At 30.7% G+C, this 22,181-nt stretch overlaps 3 protein-coding genes across 6 annotated transcripts; 2 read left to right on the top strand and 1 right to left on the bottom strand.

Annotated features, from left to right (window-relative positions):
- Positions 1 to 1,692: 1,692 nt before the first annotated feature.
- Positions 1,693 to 12,286, top strand: LOC105167522 (agamous-like MADS-box protein FUL-L). Its single transcript, XM_011087289.3, has 8 exons — positions 1,693 to 2,186; positions 4,264 to 4,339; positions 7,051 to 7,118; positions 7,348 to 7,447; positions 7,612 to 7,653; positions 10,627 to 10,668; positions 10,807 to 10,934; positions 11,930 to 12,286. The coding sequence occupies exons 1-8, from the start codon at positions 2,002 to 2,004 to the stop codon at positions 12,027 to 12,029; spliced, it is 741 nt and encodes a 246-aa protein (XP_011085591.2). The 5' UTR covers positions 1,693 to 2,001; the 3' UTR covers positions 12,030 to 12,286.
- Positions 12,287 to 13,758: 1,472 nt separating this feature from the next.
- Positions 13,759 to 16,543, top strand: LOC105167521 (Thioredoxin superfamily protein). 3 transcript variants are annotated; one of them, XM_011087288.3, is made up of 8 exons: positions 13,759 to 13,918; positions 14,538 to 14,688; positions 14,772 to 14,891; positions 15,252 to 15,295; positions 15,470 to 15,595; positions 15,792 to 15,876; positions 16,081 to 16,137; positions 16,216 to 16,543. In XM_011087288.3, exons 1-8 carry the CDS (start codon positions 13,872 to 13,874, stop codon positions 16,294 to 16,296), a joined length of 711 nt encoding a protein of 236 aa, XP_011085590.2. In that variant the 5' UTR covers positions 13,759 to 13,871; the 3' UTR covers positions 16,297 to 16,543. The 3 variants fall into 3 exon arrangements, with proteins under 3 accessions (XP_011085590.2, XP_088739916.1, XP_088739915.1); XM_088883790.1 differs by having other exon boundaries at positions 13,797 to 13,918; positions 14,502 to 14,688; XM_088883789.1 differs by having other exon boundaries at positions 13,798 to 13,918; positions 14,526 to 14,688.
- An 802-nt stretch (positions 16,544 to 17,345) lies between these two features.
- On the bottom strand, positions 17,346 to 20,937 carry LOC105167519 (E3 ubiquitin-protein ligase At3g02290). 2 transcript variants are annotated; one of them, XM_011087286.3, is made up of 5 exons: positions 20,782 to 20,937; positions 19,914 to 20,288; positions 18,867 to 19,296; positions 18,286 to 18,395; positions 17,346 to 17,636 (listed from the first exon to the last, which is right to left on the bottom strand). In XM_011087286.3, exons 2-5 carry the CDS (start codon positions 20,028 to 20,030, stop codon positions 17,610 to 17,612), a joined length of 684 nt encoding a protein of 227 aa, XP_011085588.1. In that variant the 5' UTR covers positions 20,031 to 20,288; positions 20,782 to 20,937; the 3' UTR covers positions 17,346 to 17,609. The 2 variants fall into 2 exon arrangements, with proteins under 2 accessions (XP_011085588.1, XP_088739917.1); XM_088883791.1 differs by lacking the exon at positions 20,782 to 20,937 and adding an exon at positions 20,598 to 20,761.
- Positions 20,938 to 22,181: the final 1,244 nt, after the last annotated feature.

Here is a 22,181-nt window from a genome sequence, read left to right as displayed (position 1 = left end):
CTATTTGAATTATCGATTTAGATTTAAATAAATATACAGTTTGAATTTAAATTATATATATGTAATATACATTTATATATATGCGATTAATTTATATATTATATGTATAACTTGTCATAGGCTCATCTTATGATTTTTTAAAATTATTAGAGTTTACCTAGACCCACTGCCATTTTTAAAATGACATCTTTAGCCTTTTTTTTCCCCAAAATAACAACATCAATCGTTAGTTAAATATTTTCAAAAACTATAAACACGTTTTATATATACTGATTATGCCATACAACACCATTTCTAATCTCAATTTTGAGATTGGATGAAAAAAAATGTTATATTTTGATATTAAATTAAAGAAAGGGATAAGTATACTCTTGAATTTTGGTATAATTACACATAAGCCCTCTATAGTTTGAGAAATTATATTTAACATCTTTAAGATTTGCTTTCAACTAACAAATAAGTCCCTTCATTAATCAAATTCATCGAATTTATTGATATTAACAAAAAAATAGAACAAGAGTTTATGTTTACCCTCAATTGACTTATTATTGATTCAAATCGAATCAAATAAATCTTTTCATGATCAAATTACCCTCATATGTCTTCATGCAATATACATGTGATGAGGTATATCTTCACCGTTATAACGGTAGTTTCGGTTGAAAAAAATTGTTTGACCTGCAATAAGTCAGTTTTAAGTGATTAAAATTAAATATAATTTTTTTTGTTGTTCATATAAGCAAATTCAATAAATTTTAACTAAGGGACTTATTTATTAGATAGAAACAAATATTATGGGTGCTGGATGTAATTTTTTAAACGACAAGGAATTTACATGTAGTTACATCAAACGCCAAAGGAGGAGAGTGTAATCATCCATTAAAAAAAGAATAAGTTAAGGGATAATCAGGCTCATTTCTTCTGAGTTTTGATATAATTATATGTAAACCCTTTGTAGTTTGAAAAATTACATATAGTATCTCTGAAATTTACTTTCCAGACAAATAGGTCCATTCGTTAGTGAAATTTACTAAATTTGTGGATATTAACAAAAAAAAATTAAATTAAAATGATATTTATTTTCGATTGACTTATTACTGATTTATTATGTGTCAAATAATTTTTTTCTCATAAACTATACCTCCTCACATGCATTAACAAGTGAAGATGCATTAGGGTAACTTGATCATAAAAAATTATTTGACCTACAATAAATCAATAACAAGTCAATCGGATGTAAATATAGATTTTTACCATTTTTTTATTAATATCAGCAAATTCGATAAATTTTGACTAATGAATAGACTTAATTGTTAGACGAAAACAAACCTTAAGTGTGTTATAATTACATCAAATTTCAGATGAGAAGAGGCGAATTATCCCAAAAATTAATAGGATGAAGATAAGATTAGGGTTAAGTGAAGGGACTGAAATTGGAATTTTTGGAAGGAAGTAGGAAGCGGCGTTGCCACTCGATTACAGACACCAATATAAAGTAGTGATGGATGGAATAGATAGGGGTTTAATGATGGCCCTACTTTGTTTGTATTACGTTGTACGAATTGTTTTGGCTCAAACCCCAACAGTCTCGCGACTACGCCACTCGCCCATTCCCCAATCGACAACACACCCACCCCATCCCACCCACGATGTTACTGTATAATTATGTATGTATCTGTCCTGTGTGTGAGTGAATATAATTTATTGATATATCCAGACACACACACACACACACAACCAGAAGGAAAGGAAGAGCCTTTGCTTTAAGGAACAACAGACTGATTATTTTTCTTTGAACAATTCTTTCTTTCTATATGATATATAAAAACCCAGCAGATTAAACAATCTTCTTCCTTGTGTCAATATTTGATGGATAGGGTGTTTGTGTGATGTGCAGTAAATGAGAAGCAAGAATTTAGGGTTTATGTGAGCAGCTGCTGTCGTTGTTGTTGGTTGTACATATTAATCTTGATATATTGAGTAGCATAACAAATATCAGATATGGGGAGAGGGAAGGTTGAGTTGAAGCGGATCGAGAACAAGATTAACAGGCAAGTGACCTTCTCCAAGAGGAGGTCAGGGCTGCTCAAAAAGGCCAATGAGATCTCTGTCTTGTGCGATGCTGAGGTTGCTTTGATTGTTTTTTCTGCCAAAGGAAAGCTCTTTGAGTACTCTACTGATACCAGGTACCTTCCCTTGTTAATTCATTAATCCCTTCATTTTCAAGAAAAGACTTTTACTATCTTCAAACCCTTCATTTTCAAGAAAAGACCTTTATTATCTTCAAACCCTTCATTTTTCAAGAATTATATATATGTTTTCATATATATATATATTTATGATCAAGGAAAAGAAATCAATGTAAGAATCTTGGTTGTTAATGTTATTTGTTGCTGGAGTGAGTTGTTCTTCTTTCACTTTTGTAAAGCCTTTCTCAGCGTTTCATCAAAGTGGAAACTTTTTTTAGGGCCTTTCTTTTTTTCTTTTTTCTTTCATGAAAACACATAATTACATCTATACGTACATTTTGATGATGATGTTAATTCTACATGTGTATATTTCATTTTAGTTTTATAAGATTTAGTTTGATCACTACCCCTTTTGTGTTTGTGCGTCATTGTTTGATTTGGGAAGCTTGATTTTATGCCTGAGAAGTCAGTATACTTTCTTTCCTCCAACTCCCGAGGTACATGTATCTCGCTCTTAATATATATATCTATATCTATATATATCAATCACTTGCTAAAATTTGATGTCTCTTATAATTTGTAAGAACAATTTGATCAGTTTCAACCTTTTTCTTTTATAATTTCTCTTCACATCTTCTCTTCATGATCTCCGTTATTACATATACTTTACTGCAGATTATAATTCATACACATAATTCCATATAATTAGATACATATCAGTTTGAAATAATTAAAGATCAAGAAACTGCATTATATATAGCAAAGGATGGTGCCATTTGATCAGCAGAATGTCAGATATTTTATGTTATTTGTATGAATCCTAAAGATGTTGGGTGTGACAATTGAATGAACCCCCCTGTCGGAAAGAACACCTAGTTACCTGGTCCGTTCCTGGGAGCCTACAAGAACACCTGTAGTTTACCTGGTCCAATCATGGGAGCCCAGAAGAACACCAACCTTATTACCTGTCCCTAGACCCTTGTTCTTCCCTCAGCATATATCCGCATGTAGCCGGCTCACAGTCACATACATTCATGTAGTGTAGTGCTTCTGTTGTACTGAAATAACTATATACCTTGCTCGATCGAGAGTAATGCGCTTAGTATACACAAAAATCTTGTGTGTATTAGGTTTCGTCAAGTTCAATCAATAACATGATAAGAATTACAACACTTGTCATATAATTGATTATTATTTTTAAACTGTACATTAATTACATGACAACTGTATTTTATTTGTCATATAACTAGAGCACGCGAATTAAGATTGTCTAGATCAGTGAACCATAAGAATCATAGTTAACTTAAGAGTTCCATCCCATTAGTTATATATGATCAGTAATGAATCCTCAAGTCAATATTGTGATTGAGATCCACTTCCATCGTAAGGGATTTTCTTGCTTTCTAGATTTAGCCAACTCAAAGCTCATGTAAATGCATAATCATGAAGGAATTGGTAGTCCATCATCTTGAGCTAAAACAAGATTTTTGATATCATAATTGGAAAGTTATGTAAGTCCATTACGCTAGTTTGCTTTTTCCTTGAAATAAAATTAGGGGCAAATTACAATGTACTCCTACGAGATTTTGTCATAATTATAAATACCCAAATACCCTCCTAAAATTATAAATAATCTAACTTATTAGAATATTTATAATTTCAGGAGAGTATTTGAATTTTTCAACCTCGTTGCAAATCGCAAAGGAGCCTCTTGTAATTTACTCTTGAAATTAATTATATATTTTTTTCTTGTCAACAACCTCCAACATGTCACATATTTGGAAATATAACTGAGGATCACACTACTAATATACATAGTTCTCGTGGATTATGGATATTCATCGTGTATACATACTACGTATTAATATGTGAGGTGTAGAAATATTGACACTGTATGAGTGCTTTTCTCCTTGTACTCGCCCATTGATTACATGATTCTATAGGTGTTATTTAGCCAATAACTTACAAACTAGAACAATCATAATCGAAATAACATATACTTATTTATTCTTGCATTATATACATAACTTATTTATGTTATTGTTTGCTAAATAATTTGCGGTTTATGTTTTAGCATGGAAAGAATTATCGAAAAATATGAAAGACATTCATATGCAGAGAAAAATCTTACAACGAATTCCCAACCCAAGGTATGGCGCAAACACTTCATTTCTTGATATAGTTCTATATATCTTAATTTATGTTCTCATGTATATAATTTATCTTTTCACAAATATCTAATTGGAACTATATATTAGCAAGACATGTACATGTGTTAGTGACTATTAATTTCATCATTATGCATTATATATATCTAATACAATAAATAAGCATGAATTCATCATAAAAGAAATAAATTTATCAGATGCAATTGGACCATCTAACTATTTATTTTTTTGCTTTACATTTAAAAACCATACAGTAATTTTACAACAATAATATCGATCTAGTCTATTTAAAATAACATATGTATAGCATTTTCTTCTAAACAATTCTTACTTTTCGTATATATTATAAGTAAATAGTATATGAAATATTTGCAATGGAACAGTTCAATTTGATAAGATAAACTGGACCAATCTTTTCTCCAATTTCATATTCATTCTTAACTACATATGCATACTGTGAAAATTTAACACATGATCATTAATTTAATTGGACAAAAACTATACTTTTAGTCTTTTGTTAAGGGATCTGTATGGTATAGCTAGTTCCAAAATTTTAGACTCAACATATTTAGAGGATGTTTGGCTAATATTTTTTAAGATATTTTATAAGCTCCTAAAACATCTTGTAAGATATTTTAACAGCTTCTAAGATATTTGATCTTATTTCAAAAGTAAGCTCTTAAATTGTTTGGATAAAATAAGATGTTAAAGCTTATAAGATGTGAAAATATCTTATAAATCTTAGGGCGTTAGGCATAGTAAGGTCTTTTATTAGTAAAATAATTAAAAATGACATGATACCATTAGAATTATAAATAAGTTGTTATTTTATTGACATATGTTATATTTAAATATTTTTAAAATACTTTCGTTCATAGTTCACATTAGTTTAACTCTAAATAAGAATTTCATACATAATTTTTTTTTACAAAAATTAAAAAAAAATTATTACCTAAATTTTTGCTAGTCAAATATTAACCTAGATATATCATTGATATTTTCTTTATCAAGAACTATTTCTAGTAGTATAATTTATAGTACTTTGAATTTATATTTTTTCAAAAATATAATGTCAATAGCAATTTTTTTATGTTAACTATAATAATTTATATAATTAAGTATTTTTTTTTTCAAATGCAAAAAAAAAGCAATAAAATTCTTTAATATCCTAAAGAGAGAGAGAGAGAGAGTGAGTGTGAGAGAGACTATGTACTGTTTGTGTGTGAATAAGGATATTATTCTCTAATGACATATTAATCTTATAGAGTTTATAAGATGTTTTGAAAAAAGTTAGAGAAATTAACTTTTTTTTAAAAAACTTATAAGATCTCAAACATCTTAATTTTGAGATCTTATAAGTTTTTAAAAAAGAAAAATTGTGAAATACTTTTTTTGAGCTTGTAAGCTTCAAACATCTTATAAAGGTGATGTTTTGAGAAGCTTATAATTAAACTTCGCCAAACACCCTTTTCGTCCCAACATTTGAAAAGTTACGTATTTTTTGTACTCTATAAAATATTTCATCAAAAGAGTACGAAAGAAGAATATGCGTGGCACATCTCTGTTAGTTCACAACAATATAGGAAAAATATGCATACATATGAAACACTTGATGTAATTTTGCTCTTTATTTTTTTGGCAAAACTAGGGCAAAAGCTTTGCAAAGCAAAAACTGAAAAAAAAAATAAAAATGAAATACCTCGATAGAGTTTATAATTCTGAAAAATAGTTCCATTTTGGGTTTTTTGGTCCGAGAACAGAAAATCATTGAAGATTTTGATTTTATTCAATTAACTTCTAATTATTAATTTATATAACTTATAATCAACAATTAATATATATAGTAGTCATGATTTCATTAATAATTAATATACATTTATATCATGTAATGCATTTATTTATATATACATATATCTTTGGTTACTTTTTAACATAATTGAAAGCCAAAAATATATACTCTTTTGAATTTTGTGGAATGAATATGTTAAGTCCATAAAGTTTGGAACTACATATGAAGATACCCTCAACTAAATGGGAGTAAAATTGCAATTTTACCAGTAACATGTGAAATACAAGCCAGTTGCTGTAAAAAATTAACGAAAATTTAGTCTTGGAACTAACGTTATGAATGTTCTTTTTTAAGTTGGTATCCAAAATAAAATTTCATAATTCGTGGCACTATCTTTTCAAATTCCCGTACCCATGGGACCAAAAAATTAATCTTGTCGAGAAATTAATGCATGATCCAAGTTCTTGTGCATTTGCAATTCTTATTGTTCTAAAAGAAATATTCGGTATCAACCCTTCCTTTGTAATTTTAACAAGATCTTATATTCTGAAATGTGTTCATATGACATGTTCTTAGGCTAAGTTTTAGGGAGTATATATTATTAACAGAATATGAAATACTCACATATATATAAATATATACAATATCTTAAATCTAGTGCTCAATGTATTACTTATACCAATATACTTGTTAAAATTTTAAATATGTTTTCTTCATCTAATTAAAATAGCAAAAAACTTATTATTTCTTTTGTTATTGCCTTCTGATTAGGAATTTGGACAGCAATTTACTATATCGAAGCTTAATTATGTGATGTTCTGTCTCTATATTGTTAGATCTGTGTTCATATAAATATATCTATATATCTTGATTGTCACATTTATTTGGTTAATTGAATATGTAGGAAAATAATTTGTGTATTGAGCACCCAAAACTGATGGCTCGGTTAGAAGTTTTACAAAGAAACATGAGGTACGTGCGTACTACTAGTTCCATACTTGAAATTGAAACTTCTTCATTTGCAGTTTTTTGTTTTTTCATCAACAATTTAGTGCATCAAGTTCTTGAAATTCCGTATATATGACATAATATTATTATGTCTTCGATGCTCTATTATTATCCTGATTGTACTTGGAATGTCTTGTTCTGGAAAGTAAAATATGTCTTAAAAATTAATTAATGTTCCCCGAAATAATTGTAGGAACTATGAGGGAGAAGATCTAGACCCTCTCAGCTTGAGAGAGCTCCAGAGTCTGCAGCAACAGCTTGACAGTGCTTTGAAACGAATTCGGACAAGGAAGGTACGTGTAGTTAAAATTAATTAAGCTCCTCCAATTATTACAACAGGAATTTCAATAATATTGCTTAAATTAGTACAGCATATATATATATATATATATAACAGATTTAATAATATACTAAAATCCATTTAATTGTCTGTTTAACTCAAACATGCAACATGCAGAACCAACTTATGCAGGAGTCCATTTCTGTGCTTCAGAAAAAGGTAAGACCCCTGCATGCACTTAGTTATTCCTTGTTACCTTAAATTAGTGAAATCCTAGAATTTCTATATTACCAAACATGATAAAACATAATTGTAATCAAAAGAATAACCAAACTTGAGAGGATTATATATAAGCTTTTAAATTTGTTTCGTGTATGAAATATTAAACAGTAATGTCAAGCAACAATTTTTTTTCTTCACGCGTTATTTATGCAATTAATGCATAAAAAGTTAGAAAATCTACAAATGTATGTCCTGTTGTGAAGAAAAAGTTATTAATTTAATTATGCACTCATTAGATTTATTAAAACTAATATTAATAAATGATGATCAACTAGGGAGAGTTATTATTATGCCAAAATATATTTAATATTTAAAAATCAATCAATGACCTATAAAATACTAAACAATCAATACTATATGTATAACTTTAGTTTATTTTATATATATACAACTATTAAAAGATTATATAAACTAAATAACAGTGAACAGTCATTTTGTAAATTTTCAATTAGTATCTTTATAAAGTTGGAGGGCATTAATATCACATAAATCTTAAGAAAATTAGAATATTGATTTGTGGCAATTTGTAAATTTGCTCTAGTGGAAGTCTGTAGGAACTTTCTTTCACACTTCTTAGAGATTAATTTTGACAGAAATATTAATTTATCATTGTTATTTTCATTGTCAACTTATGATGTTTGAATTTAATTATCATTTAAAAATCCCAAATTAATTTACAAAAAATCACAATAAATGAAGTTCAATAATAAGGATTTTAAAAGTATGAAAGGTAACAAAAAGGTCCTATAACAAAATAATTTGACATTGATAGAATAAAAAAAAAAAAATCTTTCTCACTTACTCCCTTGGGTTTTTCATTTCACGGCCTCAAGTATGTTTTATCACAAAATCTTCCTCAAAAATAAATTTTGTTTTTTGAAATTTTACTCAAATTTTTATTTAAAAAATAATGTTGAAAATTTATAATTTTTGTAAATTATATAATAGAATAATATTTACAAGCTCAATAAACCTATAACTTTATAAAAATAAAATATTATGCTATATTCAATTATATATTTTCTATTCATTTGCATGTTAAATATTTAAAATATATGGATGATATTAGGACTAAATGAGCTATTGGTCTCGTAACTTAGATTATTTGGTATTTTTGTTCTTTAACTTACTAAGCTAGTATTTTGGTATTGCATCTTTTTAATTTTTGTGACTTAAGTCCTTTTCCTCAACGGAGTTCATCTCCACCATCGAAAAGGATGAACTCCGACAAAAAAAGAATTAAAATTCAAAAATTAAAAAGATGAATGATCAAAATGCTACTGTAGCAAGTCAAAAAACAATCCTTATGTTTGGTTTCAGTTTTGGGCCATCTCTGAAACAGAAGCAATGTTTGCCATTGCTTATTTTGCCATGTTTTTGTCTTGTTTCTAAGTATTTTATCTTGTTTCTAAGTATTTGATTTTTAAAAATACAAATATATTTTCTTTTAACCACTTAATATTTTATACGTAATATTTTCTACATTATTGGAATAATTAAAAATTTTAAAAAATATAAAATAATATAATTATTCTACGCGGTTAATTCATATATTACATTATTTGAATAATGTATTTAAATTTATCACCTCGAATAGAACAACTAACAAAAAATATTGTTAATCCATTATTAGAGTGCATTTAATTATTTTTAAAAGTGTATTTTACATAAATTATTTTTTTTCATTTCCATACATATATAATTAGAAAATAATATTTATTTTAATCCACTCAAAACTAAATAAATTATATATATTTTTATACATATATATATATATAAAAGAGACATGATTTGACAATGAACAGTATTTTTTGTCTCCCCACTACCCAACATCAAACATAACATACTTATTTTATATTATCTCCAAAAACAAATCCAAACATACACACTATCTCTAACTTATTTTTATTTATCTTTGTTTTTCTCTCTCTATCTCCACAAAATACCCAAAAACAAGTTAAAAACAAAACCAAACATAATGAATAATATTGGCAGAAATAACCAATTAAAAGGAAACTCCCAATTTTAAAATATCAACTAAGAGACGTGCATTGTTTTGTTGTGAGAACGGAGAACTTTGGAGAAACAAGGACCAAAATAATTAAAATTAAAAAGATATAGGACAAAAATACTACTCTAAAAAGTTAGAAAATAGAAGCGCCAAATAACCTAAATTACAGGACAAAAAATGCCTTTAAGCCATCATATCAATACTCACAATATTAATGATTAATTATATCTAGATTTGCATTTTTTGTAATATATGTTCAATATAATATTTTAAAATTGTATTCTGATAATATTTGTTATTAGAAAAAAGTTCAATACATATAACAAAATAAAGCACAAATTATGTGCTTCTTTTAATAGTTATATAAAAAATTTGAGGATCATAAGTTTATAAAGTTTGTAAGATTTCTATACTAATTATATGAATCATAAAATTTGAAATAATATTTATTTTTAATAAAAATTTATAACAATTCAAATAAGTTTTCTCGAAAATAATTGTAATAAACATATTTTATGAGTGTGAATGATAAAGACATATTCATCCTAAAAATTATAATTGCGACTATAAACATACTTTAGGGATGAAAAGTAAATTTAAGTACTCTATCTTTTATGAACAAAAATTTGTATAAAAATTACTAATATTATTGAACTGGATTTATTCTTAAAAAAAATATTTTTTAATAGTCACTGTTTTAACTTGTAATTTAATTCTCTTTTACAATGACATATATCATGAAGGTAGAATAAGCAAAAAAATAAAAAAAGCAACTGAATTTATAAAGACAAAAACTAATATAGACAATATTTTCTTAGTATATATTTTGTCACTATAATATTTTTGAAAACATAATGCACGGAAATTTCATTATGCACGTCGTCTGGCATCCGTGGCAGGGGAGATTGCTGCAGGAGCAAAACAACTTACTAGCAAAGAAGGTGATGAAATATTTAATAGTGTTTGTTTCATATATATTCATAATTCTCATTGGTAACATTTATGTTTAGTTTGTGTGAGAATGTGTGATTTCAGTTTAAACAGTTATATATATATATATATATGTAAATTGGGAACAGGTAAAGGAAAAGGAGAAAGAGCAAGAGCAAGAACAAGAACAAGAGCAAGAGGCCTTATTACCTCCAACTTCATTCACATTCTCACTTCCTCCACAACTTCTCCATGGGACATCTTCCCTAACTATATGGTACTTCTTTCTCTCACATTGTCAAAGATGGATTGGATTTGTGTATATGCCCGTTTTTACAATTTGGCATCTAAACTTTTTTTTGTATCTTGCGAAATTTGCAGTTTACTATATATGATCATTTTTTTATGATTTTTCTGTTGAAAAAATATCGCGTGCTATGTATATGTGAAAAATATCTCATCACACAATCCTTTAATATCACATGTGCATTGCATGTAATGTTTTTTTGACAAAAAACTTGGTGAAAGAATAGTTACAAATGACAAAGTGCAAAATTTCGTGAAATCGAGATGGTAAGTTGATTAAAAAAAAAAATTTAAATACCAAAATGTAAAAATGATAATAATTCGAATGACAAACTGAAATTAACTCTTAAATAAATTTAGACAATCATGCACCCTCTTAATTTATCATATGTTGATGAGGTGACTACTATGCGCATGGTTGTTTCAAATCCCTTTGATTTGGATCTGTGCATGATGCTGTTTGTCAACCCAGTTTTTTCATTGAGATGAGCCTTTCTGCCATTGTTTTTTGACTACTTGATGGTATTATCAATCTGCGGTTTGAATACTTTGTAACCCTATTATCGACGTATGCTGTAATAGTTAGGGATAATTATATCGTTAGCTCTTAATTATCGTCAAAATTGCAGATACTACTCTCGCTGTTTGAATAAATTATATATGATCATCCACATGAACTATAATATTTCCATTATGTTGACGTGTATCAGTATAGTGAAAGTATTAATAAAACTAGCAGTTCGTGTAATACGAAAATTTCAACAACAAAAGATAATATATATCGATCGATCTGATGGTTCAAATATTCTGAATTGTTTATGTAATTTAACCATAATTTAGGGGGTAGAATTAAGATAATTTCTTCCAGTAGTTATATTATGTCATTTTCTTTTGAATTGCAATAAAATGTAATTTTCCAACTAAACTAGACATTTGAAATCAGTTGAATTATTTTGGATTTTGCAGTGGTGATCAAGAGCCGACGACCGGAGCTGAAGAGGATGGCAACCGAGCTCCTCCTAGAGATTCCAACGACCATATTCCACCGTGGCTCCTCCGCCGATAGAGCCGATAAGAAGAAACATGACCAGATTCCGGCCACCCTAAGTTAGTATGATTGAATTATTACTACTAAGTTGAATAAATCCCCCTCCCCCCCCAGCATTTATCTGTATAAAAAGAAAACATAAGTGATTGTCTGATTTTTGTACCTTTTGTTTGTGACTATGTATACCTAAGTTGGTGCCTAAAGTGTATTAGCAATTGTTGTTTATGGAAATGATGACATGAAATGGGAAGAGAGATTTCATCAGTATGTAAGAATTAATGTTAGTACTTATGTAAGAGAACACCTGTCAACTACATTTTCAAATTTAAACATATTTATAAGTAGCATTTGATATTGTTCTAGGAAAAGTTCTGGACAAAACCCAACATCATGTTAGGTTTTTTTTATATTGTTTTTGAATGTTTCGTGAAGATAGAGATACAAAAATAAAGATCAATAAGTATGTGTTAGAAATAATATGTATATTTAGATTTATTATTGGAGATAACTTAAGATGGTTTAAAATAGGTGTTGTATGTTTGTTTTTGCATCTTGTGAGACAAAATTTATTATTTATTGTTAAATCATATTTCTTTTATCTGAAATTATAATTATATATATATTTGGATGAAATATGTTTGGAAGATAAAATTCATTGTTCATGACTTTTTTATACTTATTAATAATTGTGGGCCAAACGTGCCAACAGTTTCGACTCGTCTCAAAAATGGGCCAAAAATGCAAAAATGAAACCAAACACAATTTTGCAAACTCACTCCTGACCAAGTTCACAAAATAAAATCTCGCATACACATGAACTTGATAATTTAGATCCACCCCGTCTCTGTCCTTCTGATTAGCATCCCTATTCTCGAACTAATGATGCTGAATCCACCCCAGATTGGCAGACTTGCAAGGCTTATAACTCCTATTCTAAGTATGTCGACTTCTGTCTTAATTATGTTAGTACTTGTCTAGTTCATGGGTTCTAAAACCTCTTTCTCTATTGCGATCTTTCTTTTTCTTTTTTACTAACGAAATCGTGGGTTACATATCCGCAAGTACTAAGATCATCTCTCTCTTATTAGTTTTCTTTTCTAACCATAAATCGTGAGGCTATAATCAAACATACAATGATTTGAACAGTCATCAGGATGCACACATGCACACTGCGTCGCTGTCTTTCCCGGAAAATTTCCCATTTTGATTCCCAAATCTTTCGTCAATCTTCGTTTCTATAGTCAACAATCAATACTTTATTACCATAATAACCAAATATTAAGATTTGGCAAACGGGATGAGATATGTTGTGTTGTTTGCTGTTCAAAGGAAACTCTACATTTAAGCTTCGGAGGAAATAAGGTTAGTTTTCAAGGAAAATTGTGATGTCGGAGCTCCGACGATCTTGGGAGGAAGAATAAGAAAATTTTAGCTTAAACTGATTTAGGTGAATTTAAATTAATTATACGACAAATATAATATATTTACAGTGTATATGTGCTTACAATATAATTAATTTAATTTGAGGGGAAAAAGAAATGGGGCTGGATGCCCCCTGTCCGCCAATAACTGCCCGCTCATCTGACTTTTTCTTCCTGTTCCTCTGACTTTTGTCACTCCAAATAAAAACAAAAACAAAAATGGGAAGTATCATTTAAGCAGACCGTAATGCCCCTGGACGGTGGTTGGTCGTTGTGAACATCTATCACATTCTGGAAACCAAAAACGTGTTTTGGTGTGTAATGTCTTTTGTCATTGAAGTAAAGTCAATGGGAATATCAGGGCGGCATATGCCCGTTATTATATATATATATGATCATAAGCAGAGACAAGGAAACCAGTGATTGACTACACCTTCTTATGCGTTTGAACTGTCTTCAGAATTTCCAGATTCCTCGGATTTCCAGGTTTGTTTTTTTCCTCTTAAACTGAACATGAATTCGATATTCTTTTGTCGGAAATCTGTTGGCAGAGGGAGTTGTATGATCTCGATCTATTCTTGATCCCTTTATTGCAGATGTTTTATTTGTTTTTATTACTTAATCAATGGAAGAGACAGAACCCATCTCAGAATTGATGTTTTAGTAGCTTAAATTTCAGACAAAGAATGCAATCTGGTGTAGTCTTGTCTCTGTCTCAGAGTCTGAAAAGCACAATAGCTAGTGTGTGTGTGTGTGTGTTTACATAAATATGTCAACGTTGGGTGAGTTGGTTTGGTAAAGACGGAGGACTATTTCCTGTAAGAAATTTGTGTGATGGAATCTTGCTGCATGAGTTCTGTGTTGGTGGTGAATTTGTGAATACTGATCAGAGTCGAATGCACTCAAATTTATCTGTTGAAAAAGATTGATTTATATATTTATTTTCGGCTTCCAATTATTAATGAGATCAAAGACTAAAACTCATGGTGCTCTAGATACTGTCTGCTAGTAAAGTCTAATTTGTGTGTTTTGAACGTGTTGCTCGAAAAATTTGCTGTTACCGTACTAGGTAAGGTTTCTTGATTACCTCTAGGGACTGTTTCAGATCCATCGCCATGGCGTCTGTGAGTAGCAGCAATGGAAAGAAATTTATTCAAATTGATATCACTTCTGACACTGTATGCCCATGGTGCTTTGTTGGGAAGAAGAATCTGGACAAAGCTATAGCATCGTCCAATGATAAATATGCATTTGAGGTTCAAACATAGTATTTCTTTTGTCTTAATATACATTTATCGAGTTTCAATTCATATTGGTCTGAGTTAGTACAATAATGCAGATCAGATGGCATCCCTTTATGCTATTACCTTCCGCTCCCAAGCAAGGTGTTCTTAAGAAGGAAGTGCTCCTTGAAAAGTTTGGGCCTCGAGCTGTACAAATCGAGGCTCGAATGGCAGAGGTTTGTTTTTGCCGCTTGGTCTTTACCTGTTCTTTTGTGATTGTTCATGATGGCTTACAAGTTCAACATAAATGTTTGGAAAATGTAACGTAGATTGTGCAACTTGCGTAAGAATTAATAAGGAAAAATCAAATACAAGAAACATAAACTTTTACAGAGTTCAGAGGATGCTTCGTGTGTTCATGGTTGCTGAAATTCCATTACTTGTTTGGTATAATTACAGTAGACTGCCTCTCACAAATTACATATCCACCCTCGGCAATGACGTGTATCTCGAGAAATTATAGTTACATCAGCAATAGATGGCTTAGTATAAGTTGAGTCAGACTCCACTTTCCAATAATAACTGCAATTTTGCAGGTTTTTAAGGGGCTTGGAATGGATTACGACACTGCCGGGCTTACGTAAGTTAATTACATTAAAGTTTCTTGAAATTATATTTGTCAAATTATGACTTTGTTGTAAGTTTCAGCCAAAAACCACTAAATCTCATTCATGTCTTTTCTCAGACCAAAGTTTAAGCTTTAGTTTGAGGTCTCTTCTATTCCTAAATACTCTAATTCTGTCTTGATATGCAGGGGAAGTACTCTGGACAGCCACAGGTTAATCTACTTTGCCGGAAAGCAAGGCCTTGACAAGCAGCATAACCTCGTCGAAGAGCTGGGCATCGGCTATTTCACTCAGGGCAAGTACATAGGTGACAGGTCAGTAAGAGCAACTAGACTTCTTGTCCAATTCCAATGGCATTCACTAGAAACCACGTCTTCTAGCTTTACAAGGAACCAATCTTATACTGAGCATTTTCAGAGATAATCATTGTGTAAATTCAGACAACAGGCTAGCTGTTAGTGTATCATATCCTTGAAGGTTAAAACTACCATTATGTCTTTGTGTTTCAAGGGAATTTCTGGTGGAAGCTGCTAATAAAGTTGGAGTCGAAGGAGCAGCTGAGTTTCTTGAAGATCCAAACAACGGGCTGAAGGAGGTAAAATAGTTTCAGAAAAGATATTCCGATGTCTGAGAACGAATCCTGTTGTCTGTCCAGGATTTAAATCCTATGATCATTTTTCATTCTAAACTTCATTGTATTCTGATACGTCTGAGTAGATCCTCTTTGCCCGCCTTGTCTTTCTCTTTGCTTTCATCGGTAATAAAAAGAGTGTGTTCTTCGTTTTTCTTTTCCTGAAAGGTTACTGAGGAGATCAACAAATATTCATCGCTCATTAGTGGAGTCCCACATTATGTGGTAAGCAAATGCGATCGACTTTGAATGTAAGATACTATGCTTTGGATAAATGTTAAATTAGCATATATCTATGAACAGATAAATGGGAAGTACGAGTTGAGTGGAGGACAACCACCTGAAGTCTTCCTAAGAGCTTTCCAAGCAGCTGCTAGCAAATGACTAAGTTTCTCTGCCGAAGAGATGGGAGTTTCTTCCAGAAAAATTATGTTGTCTCTCTCTTGTACTGTCTCAAGTCTCATTACTACTATTATTGTCAAAAAAACAATGGAAGTCTTTTTATTACTTTGTAAGAGAGTGGTTTGAGATTTCTTGTCAACAGATAAAGTGCACCAATATATACAGATTGCGATGTTTGATATTTGAATTGGATCTGAGATTTGTCCTCATTATAAATATTTTTCTGTCATATTAATTCCATATGAGGTTTATTATGTCTTATATCTTCGGCCAACAGGGTTTTTGTTGATAATCGGTCATGTTCTCGATGCAATGTCTGGCAAGATTAAACTTATAGTAAGAGAAAGAGACAAAAGTGAACTAAAAAGAATATCACTAGAATAGCAGTTCGAACTAGAAATGACATCACGGTCGACGGCAAATGATAGTTTGAATGAGAATAAACTGATGAGAGAGAGGAAAACTCAGGGTCGACAACCTATGACAGCTTGAACAAGGGTAAACTCACGAGAGAAAGGAGAAATGAGATGAGAATTTGTTTGCTCTGATTATTTATGTTTGGCATCAATTCTTGAAATTTTACTAAATATTTGTCTTCTCAAAAATATATACCTTTCTTTTTTCGCCAGAAAATTCAAAAATATTTTTGTATTTGAGCACTTCTCAGTTGAGATGATAAAGTTTTACAAATTTTATGGCGGGGTAAATCTAATTTTTAATCAAATAAATACAATCAGGACAAATTTTATATGTCTTTGTAATTTACCAATTTATAAAACTATAATACTCAAAAAATTTAATTATTTTGGTGAAGCAAGTGCAAGATCAGATCATTGATGTGTATATTTTAATCCAACTTTTTTCTTTCCCACATTTATCTTGCATGCTTCATTAATTTTACAATTTTTCTATAGTATTCTCGAATTATTTTCATTTTTTTTTTTTTAATATTTAGGGAGTCAAAACACATACTTAGAAACGAAACTTTAGTCCACGATTACAGAGACTGTACGACGGTCTCGGGGGCAATCTTCCCAGTTGAACACTCCGGTTCGCTTCACATGAAAATGTCAAATGTGAAAAATACACGACATGAAAGTGCCTGGAAGAAAAATAAATGTGCTGGTGAATTGTTGTGCTGAATCATATCAGCAGCAGTTGAGCACATATATATAAAGAAGACAAACATTCTTAACAAACGTTATATACAGACTTTACACTTTCTGATTCTGATTGTGTTATTCTCTGCTTTGGTGGTTGGTTTCGTCCACGACCAGAGCTCCGGTGGGGATGCATCAAGCCGTCTCATCGAATGCCATCACCTACAAATCCAAATAAGCAAAGATATTAGATACGGACAAGCAATGTCCTGACTGCTTTGAATGTTTCCTTACACTTTTTAAGGTGAAGATTCAGAGGTTTATACAACTAGTCAAAGGTTAAAGCGTTCAGAAATGACAGCAGAGCACATGAAATCGTTTCTCGTTACTTAGTTTTTTCCTCAGACTGAACATAGATCACTGGAATCAAGCCAAGCATTCAGAATGTTGATTAGGAACTCAAATTTTTGTCTTAGTCTGCTGATTATAAGTATACTCTTGTTATCTACATGCTTTAACAGGACAATGAAATGAAATTAAGGCAAAAAACCATTGATGCTAGCTTTAGATTCGGAAACAATAAGCTTAATCTTGTGGTACTTAAGCAATCACCGATAAACTGGGAAAGATGAAGATTAAGTGAACATTTGAAACAGATTGCAAAGAGACCACCTCAGACTACTTTCCAACACAGAGGTTGACAAACAGAATTTTAATCAAGGTGCGAGAACAAGAAGCAGATCATTTTCAACTGAAAATTTTGTGTTACATACGGAAAATATAATGGCAATATCTAAATAATCATGCAAATGAATAATGTCAATACTAAATAGCAGCTGCCAAAGATATAATCTGAAGGATTAGATGGTACCTTGCCGCAAACTGGGCAGTTGTCACTTCTTTCCATCCACTCGTATATACAACCAAGATGGAAATGGTGAGAACACTTTGTAACTATTTTGGGGTTTTCTTCAGTATATTCTGCATGAAAGAGACACGTCAGAGGTGTGAAAAACTAAAACTTATGACATTCATATCACAATCTATGCGCCAATTTTGTAGCATCATCAGTGGACTCAGTCAACGAGAAGAGAAAATTCTAGCACCATGAGGAGTTCCCGATTCAAAACACAACTGGCTCGCTTGCCGATGTTGGCATGGCCTATCAAAACAAGTAGTTGGGCTTGCACATTTGGACACAGAGAATGAGGTGCGAAATTTGGTGTCAAATATGCAAGAACAATGTTATTGTGACATTTAACCAGAAAAACTTAGGAATATCACAGCGAAGCATCAGAACTGAGAAGCAAAAGGTGGTGTCTTCAAAGTTCTATCAGATGTGAAATTGTATTTCAGTATTCCTCCTGAGTGATAATGCCACATTAAAATTTAAACATAGTGTTGCAACAATTGCTAAAAAGAAATGGCAGGAAGAAATGTTGCTATTGCTACCTTCAAGACATGTGGGGCAGACATCTTCATCTTCTGAAGAAGTATAAATATGAGCAAATCCTGTTGTTGGTTTGGCTGTTGAGAGCTTCAGTGATGATCTTGAATTAAATTCTTTGGATTCTTCTTCGCAAGTAAACTTGTTCCATTTGTTCTTGCTGCTCACAGATTCAGATTCTTCTTCAACTTCAGCTGTCCTTAGTGGTTCAGTTTCCTCATGCGAATGGCTTGATCCTTTCTCCCGTCTAGAGACCAGTCCATCACGCTGCAATCGGAAATATCTTGGATCTGCATCATAAGGCAGAGGTCTTGGAGGAGAACGATACATATCGGCTAAAGAGTTATCAAGTGATGCCGTAGAACTTAACGATGCCGTCCCTTGAGTGGACGAAGGTAAGGCACGTTCTTCTCCTCTATGAAACAGTGATGCATACTGCACAACGCAATATCAGAGTTTCAACAACCAAATGGGCGTTACAGTTTACAAATATTTAATCTTACATAATATGTTCCGTGACGAATAGTAGATTTTTAGTGCCTAATTTAGTAAATAATTCTGTTAGTCAGAATCAGACAGTCCTGACTTGAACTTTCCCTGCAGTATAAAGGGGATATCAAGCCTATTCACAAGGTCAAGTAACTCAAACGAAAATCAATATTCAGAGAAAGATCAATGCTGCATTATGATAATACATCTCTCCTATTTCCGTTTCTCCATAGGGGCCTCCGAAGATCATTGGGTCTAGACATTTGATACAGAAGCAACTTTCATAATACTGACTCACATATAAAATGCAGGATAGCATTATTAGTCTAACAACAATTCATTAAACAATCAAAGCGGTTAGTGACAACTAATCACATTTGACAGAACTTCACCTACCACAAGAAACAATAGAGTTTCCAATTCAAAGACACATCAAATATAACAATATTTCTACGAGCAGCTATGCCACCCCAAATTACAGAGCAAAATTGTCACAGGAAAGACTTAGAGCGAAACAAATCCCACTACGAATAAATTCAAAAGGCAGGAAAATCACAGCATACCACATGTACGAAGTTCTGGATGAAGCAATGAATGCATATACAGTTCCTATAAATCGAGCTGTTAGGATTAGCAAACTCTTCCCAGTCATCTCTCAAACAGCAACAAGCAGCACCCATGATTAACTCTGTCAATCCCTCACAAACCCCTTTATCCCACTCAGTATCTTGCACCAAACCAGAATGAATGCAATCACAGAAACATCAAAAGATCAAACCCCGTGCCCACTAGATAACATAACTATAAACAGAGAGGTTCTCAAGCTCGCAGAAGCTGAACTGACTTCGCGAACCAGCAGCCCCTCTCCGCAAGAGGCAAACCCCCAAATGCCTTGTTATATCCTGCAACTCAGACAACAGAAACAATGAAAATTCCCCCTGCAAGATTGAAAAGAAACTCACAACATCAGCAAAATTGCAAGAAACATAACTACAATTGTAGAGGTAACTGCCCCTAACATATAACCATCTTGCAAAAAGAGTTTGACGGCAAAAAAACATGTCTTTTAGTTGCAGTAAGGGCATCAATGTATCATCAATCAAAAAGAAAAAAAAGCAAAAACAAAACAATAAATTTCAGAAAGTACATAGCCAGTCATGAACAGTCATAAACTCCTGAATTTCTTTAAATTCAAGCAAGGAACGATCGCCAAACACATCAAAACAACACGAATTATTAAAACCCACCAAAATTTTCAATTGATTCCTCAAATGGAGAAAACCCATTACAGATTACACAGCTCCAGATAATCCGAACGCAGAAATCAAACAAAAAAGCTAATTTTTTAGAAAAAGAGAAAAAAAGAAACAGAAACCTGCACAAAAAATAAAAAGAGAAGAGAAAATCAATCACAAGATAAAACAAGACTACCAATCCACGGAGTTAGATGATTCTGGAGGAACAGAAGCCGGGAAATCCGAGGTCAGATGTTGCAGAAATAGTACATATTTTTTACACTTATTTTTCTCTCTCCCCTGGTGCATATATAAGAAAGGACGAAATTCTTGGACTTTCTTGATGTGGAAACAAAAAAAAAAAGGAAATAATAGGTAATTGAAAGCGCGGAATTCAGCCCACACGCTTTCCCGTACTGCGGTGGTTGAAATAGGATATTCTATTCATTTGTACTAAAAAAATTATAATCTAAATCGATTTAATTAAATTTAAATTAATTATATAATAATTATAATATACTTATTATATAATTAAAAAAATAATCAATTACATAACAAGTATATCACACTTATAATTAATTTATTTCAAATATTATCGCTCATCTATTTCTATTTCTAGATTATATCTTTTAAAAAAATCAAAATTAAAAAAAGGGTGTTATTATTATAAAATTATGCATAAACCTTTTTATTTTTATTGTTATATTAGGTATAATGTTTATTCACGGATCCCCGTTTTCCTAGTATTCCGACAAGGTTATTATATACCTAAAACAAAATATTAATAATAATATCAACAGATGACTATGTAAAGATACTCTTATTTATTATTTTTTATTTAAAATTTAGATAACTAGTCAATAGTCCAACTAGCATGATTACATAAATCCACTTACAAATCTTGTCCTTCATTTAAATAATATCAGTCATTGTGACACGTCGTTTCTACGTGCGTATAATAAATCTTTCACGCTTTAAAATATATTATAATAAGAGTAAAATATATAAACAAATACTTATAACTTGAAAACAAAAGTTATAAGTGAAAATAGTGTTCGAAAAAATAAATTAATATTTATAATATTATTAATAAATTATAAAAATTGATAGAGAACTACTTATAACTTTTAATTTAAATCAAACATATCAAAAGCATATGTCGTAAAACAAAAAGTAATATTTTGAACTTATTTTCAACAGCTGCTAACACTCTGTACATTAAATCATAATAAAGAATTATACTTTATTATATAATTAATAATCTAAATAATATTTGAAATAAAATTTTTATTATTATTTTATAATATATTGATATTTATTTCGCTTAATACGAGTACAATGCTATTCGATATTTTTTCTTGTTTTTAGTTACAATAAATGTAAAATAGCCAATATCTATTCTGAAATTTTTAAGTAAATAATAATAATACAAAATAAATATTTTTTGGTGGAGTATATTAATTATTAATTTAAATAAAATATAATAAAAATGTGATGCCATACCAACTTGCCGACAACTTATTGTACTATTGCAGAACATTGGTTTGTGTAAAGTTCGATTATGTCACCAGTTAAGCCGTCAGATTATCTTTAATG

This window comes from Sesamum indicum, linkage group LG8, assembly GCF_026168435.1.
Source record: "Sesamum indicum cultivar Baizhima isolate 11 linkage group LG8, ASM2616843v1, whole genome shotgun sequence".
In the NCBI taxonomy this organism is placed as follows: domain Eukaryota; kingdom Viridiplantae; phylum Streptophyta; class Magnoliopsida; order Lamiales; family Pedaliaceae; genus Sesamum; species Sesamum indicum.
Note: the sequence above shows the minus strand (reverse complement) of the source record. Positions and strands in the feature narration are given on the sequence as shown.

What these genes read in the sequence shown, in the direction of transcription:
- LOC105167522 (XM_011087289.3), top strand. Translation starts at nt 2,002, where the DNA reads ATGGGGAGAGGGAAGGTTGAGTTGAAGCGGATCGAGAACAAGATTAAC. An exon ending in CAACGAATTCCCAACCCAAG is followed by an intron (nt 4,340 to 7,050) that starts GTATGGCGCAAA and finishes TTGAATATGTAG; the next exon opens with GAAAATAATTTGTGTATTGA. An exon ending in ACATCTTCCCTAACTATATG is followed by an intron (nt 10,935 to 11,929) that starts GTACTTCTTTCT and finishes TGGATTTTGCAG; the next exon opens with TGGTGATCAAGAGCCGACGA.
- LOC105167521 (XM_088883789.1), top strand. Translation starts at nt 13,872, where the DNA reads ATGCGTTTGAACTGTCTTCAGAATTTCCAGATTCCTCGGATTTCCAG. An exon ending in TACGACACTGCCGGGCTTAC is followed by an intron (nt 15,296 to 15,469) that starts GTAAGTTAATTA and finishes CTTGATATGCAG; the next exon opens with GGGAAGTACTCTGGACAGCC. An exon ending in GTGGAGTCCCACATTATGTG is followed by an intron (nt 16,138 to 16,215) that starts GTAAGCAAATGC and finishes ATCTATGAACAG; the next exon opens with ATAAATGGGAAGTACGAGTT.
- LOC105167519 (XM_011087286.3), bottom strand. Translation starts at nt 20,030, where the DNA reads ATGGGTGCTGCTTGTTGCTGTTTGAGAGATGACTGGGAAGAGTTTGCT. An exon ending in CTGCCCCACATGTCTTGAAG is followed by an intron (nt 18,396 to 18,866) that starts GTAGCAATAGCA and finishes TCTTTCATGCAG; the next exon opens with AATATACTGAAGAAAACCCC. An exon ending in ACTGCCCAGTTTGCGGCAAG is followed by an intron (nt 17,637 to 18,285) that starts GTACCATCTAAT and finishes TTGGATTTGTAG; the next exon opens with GTGATGGCATTCGATGAGAC.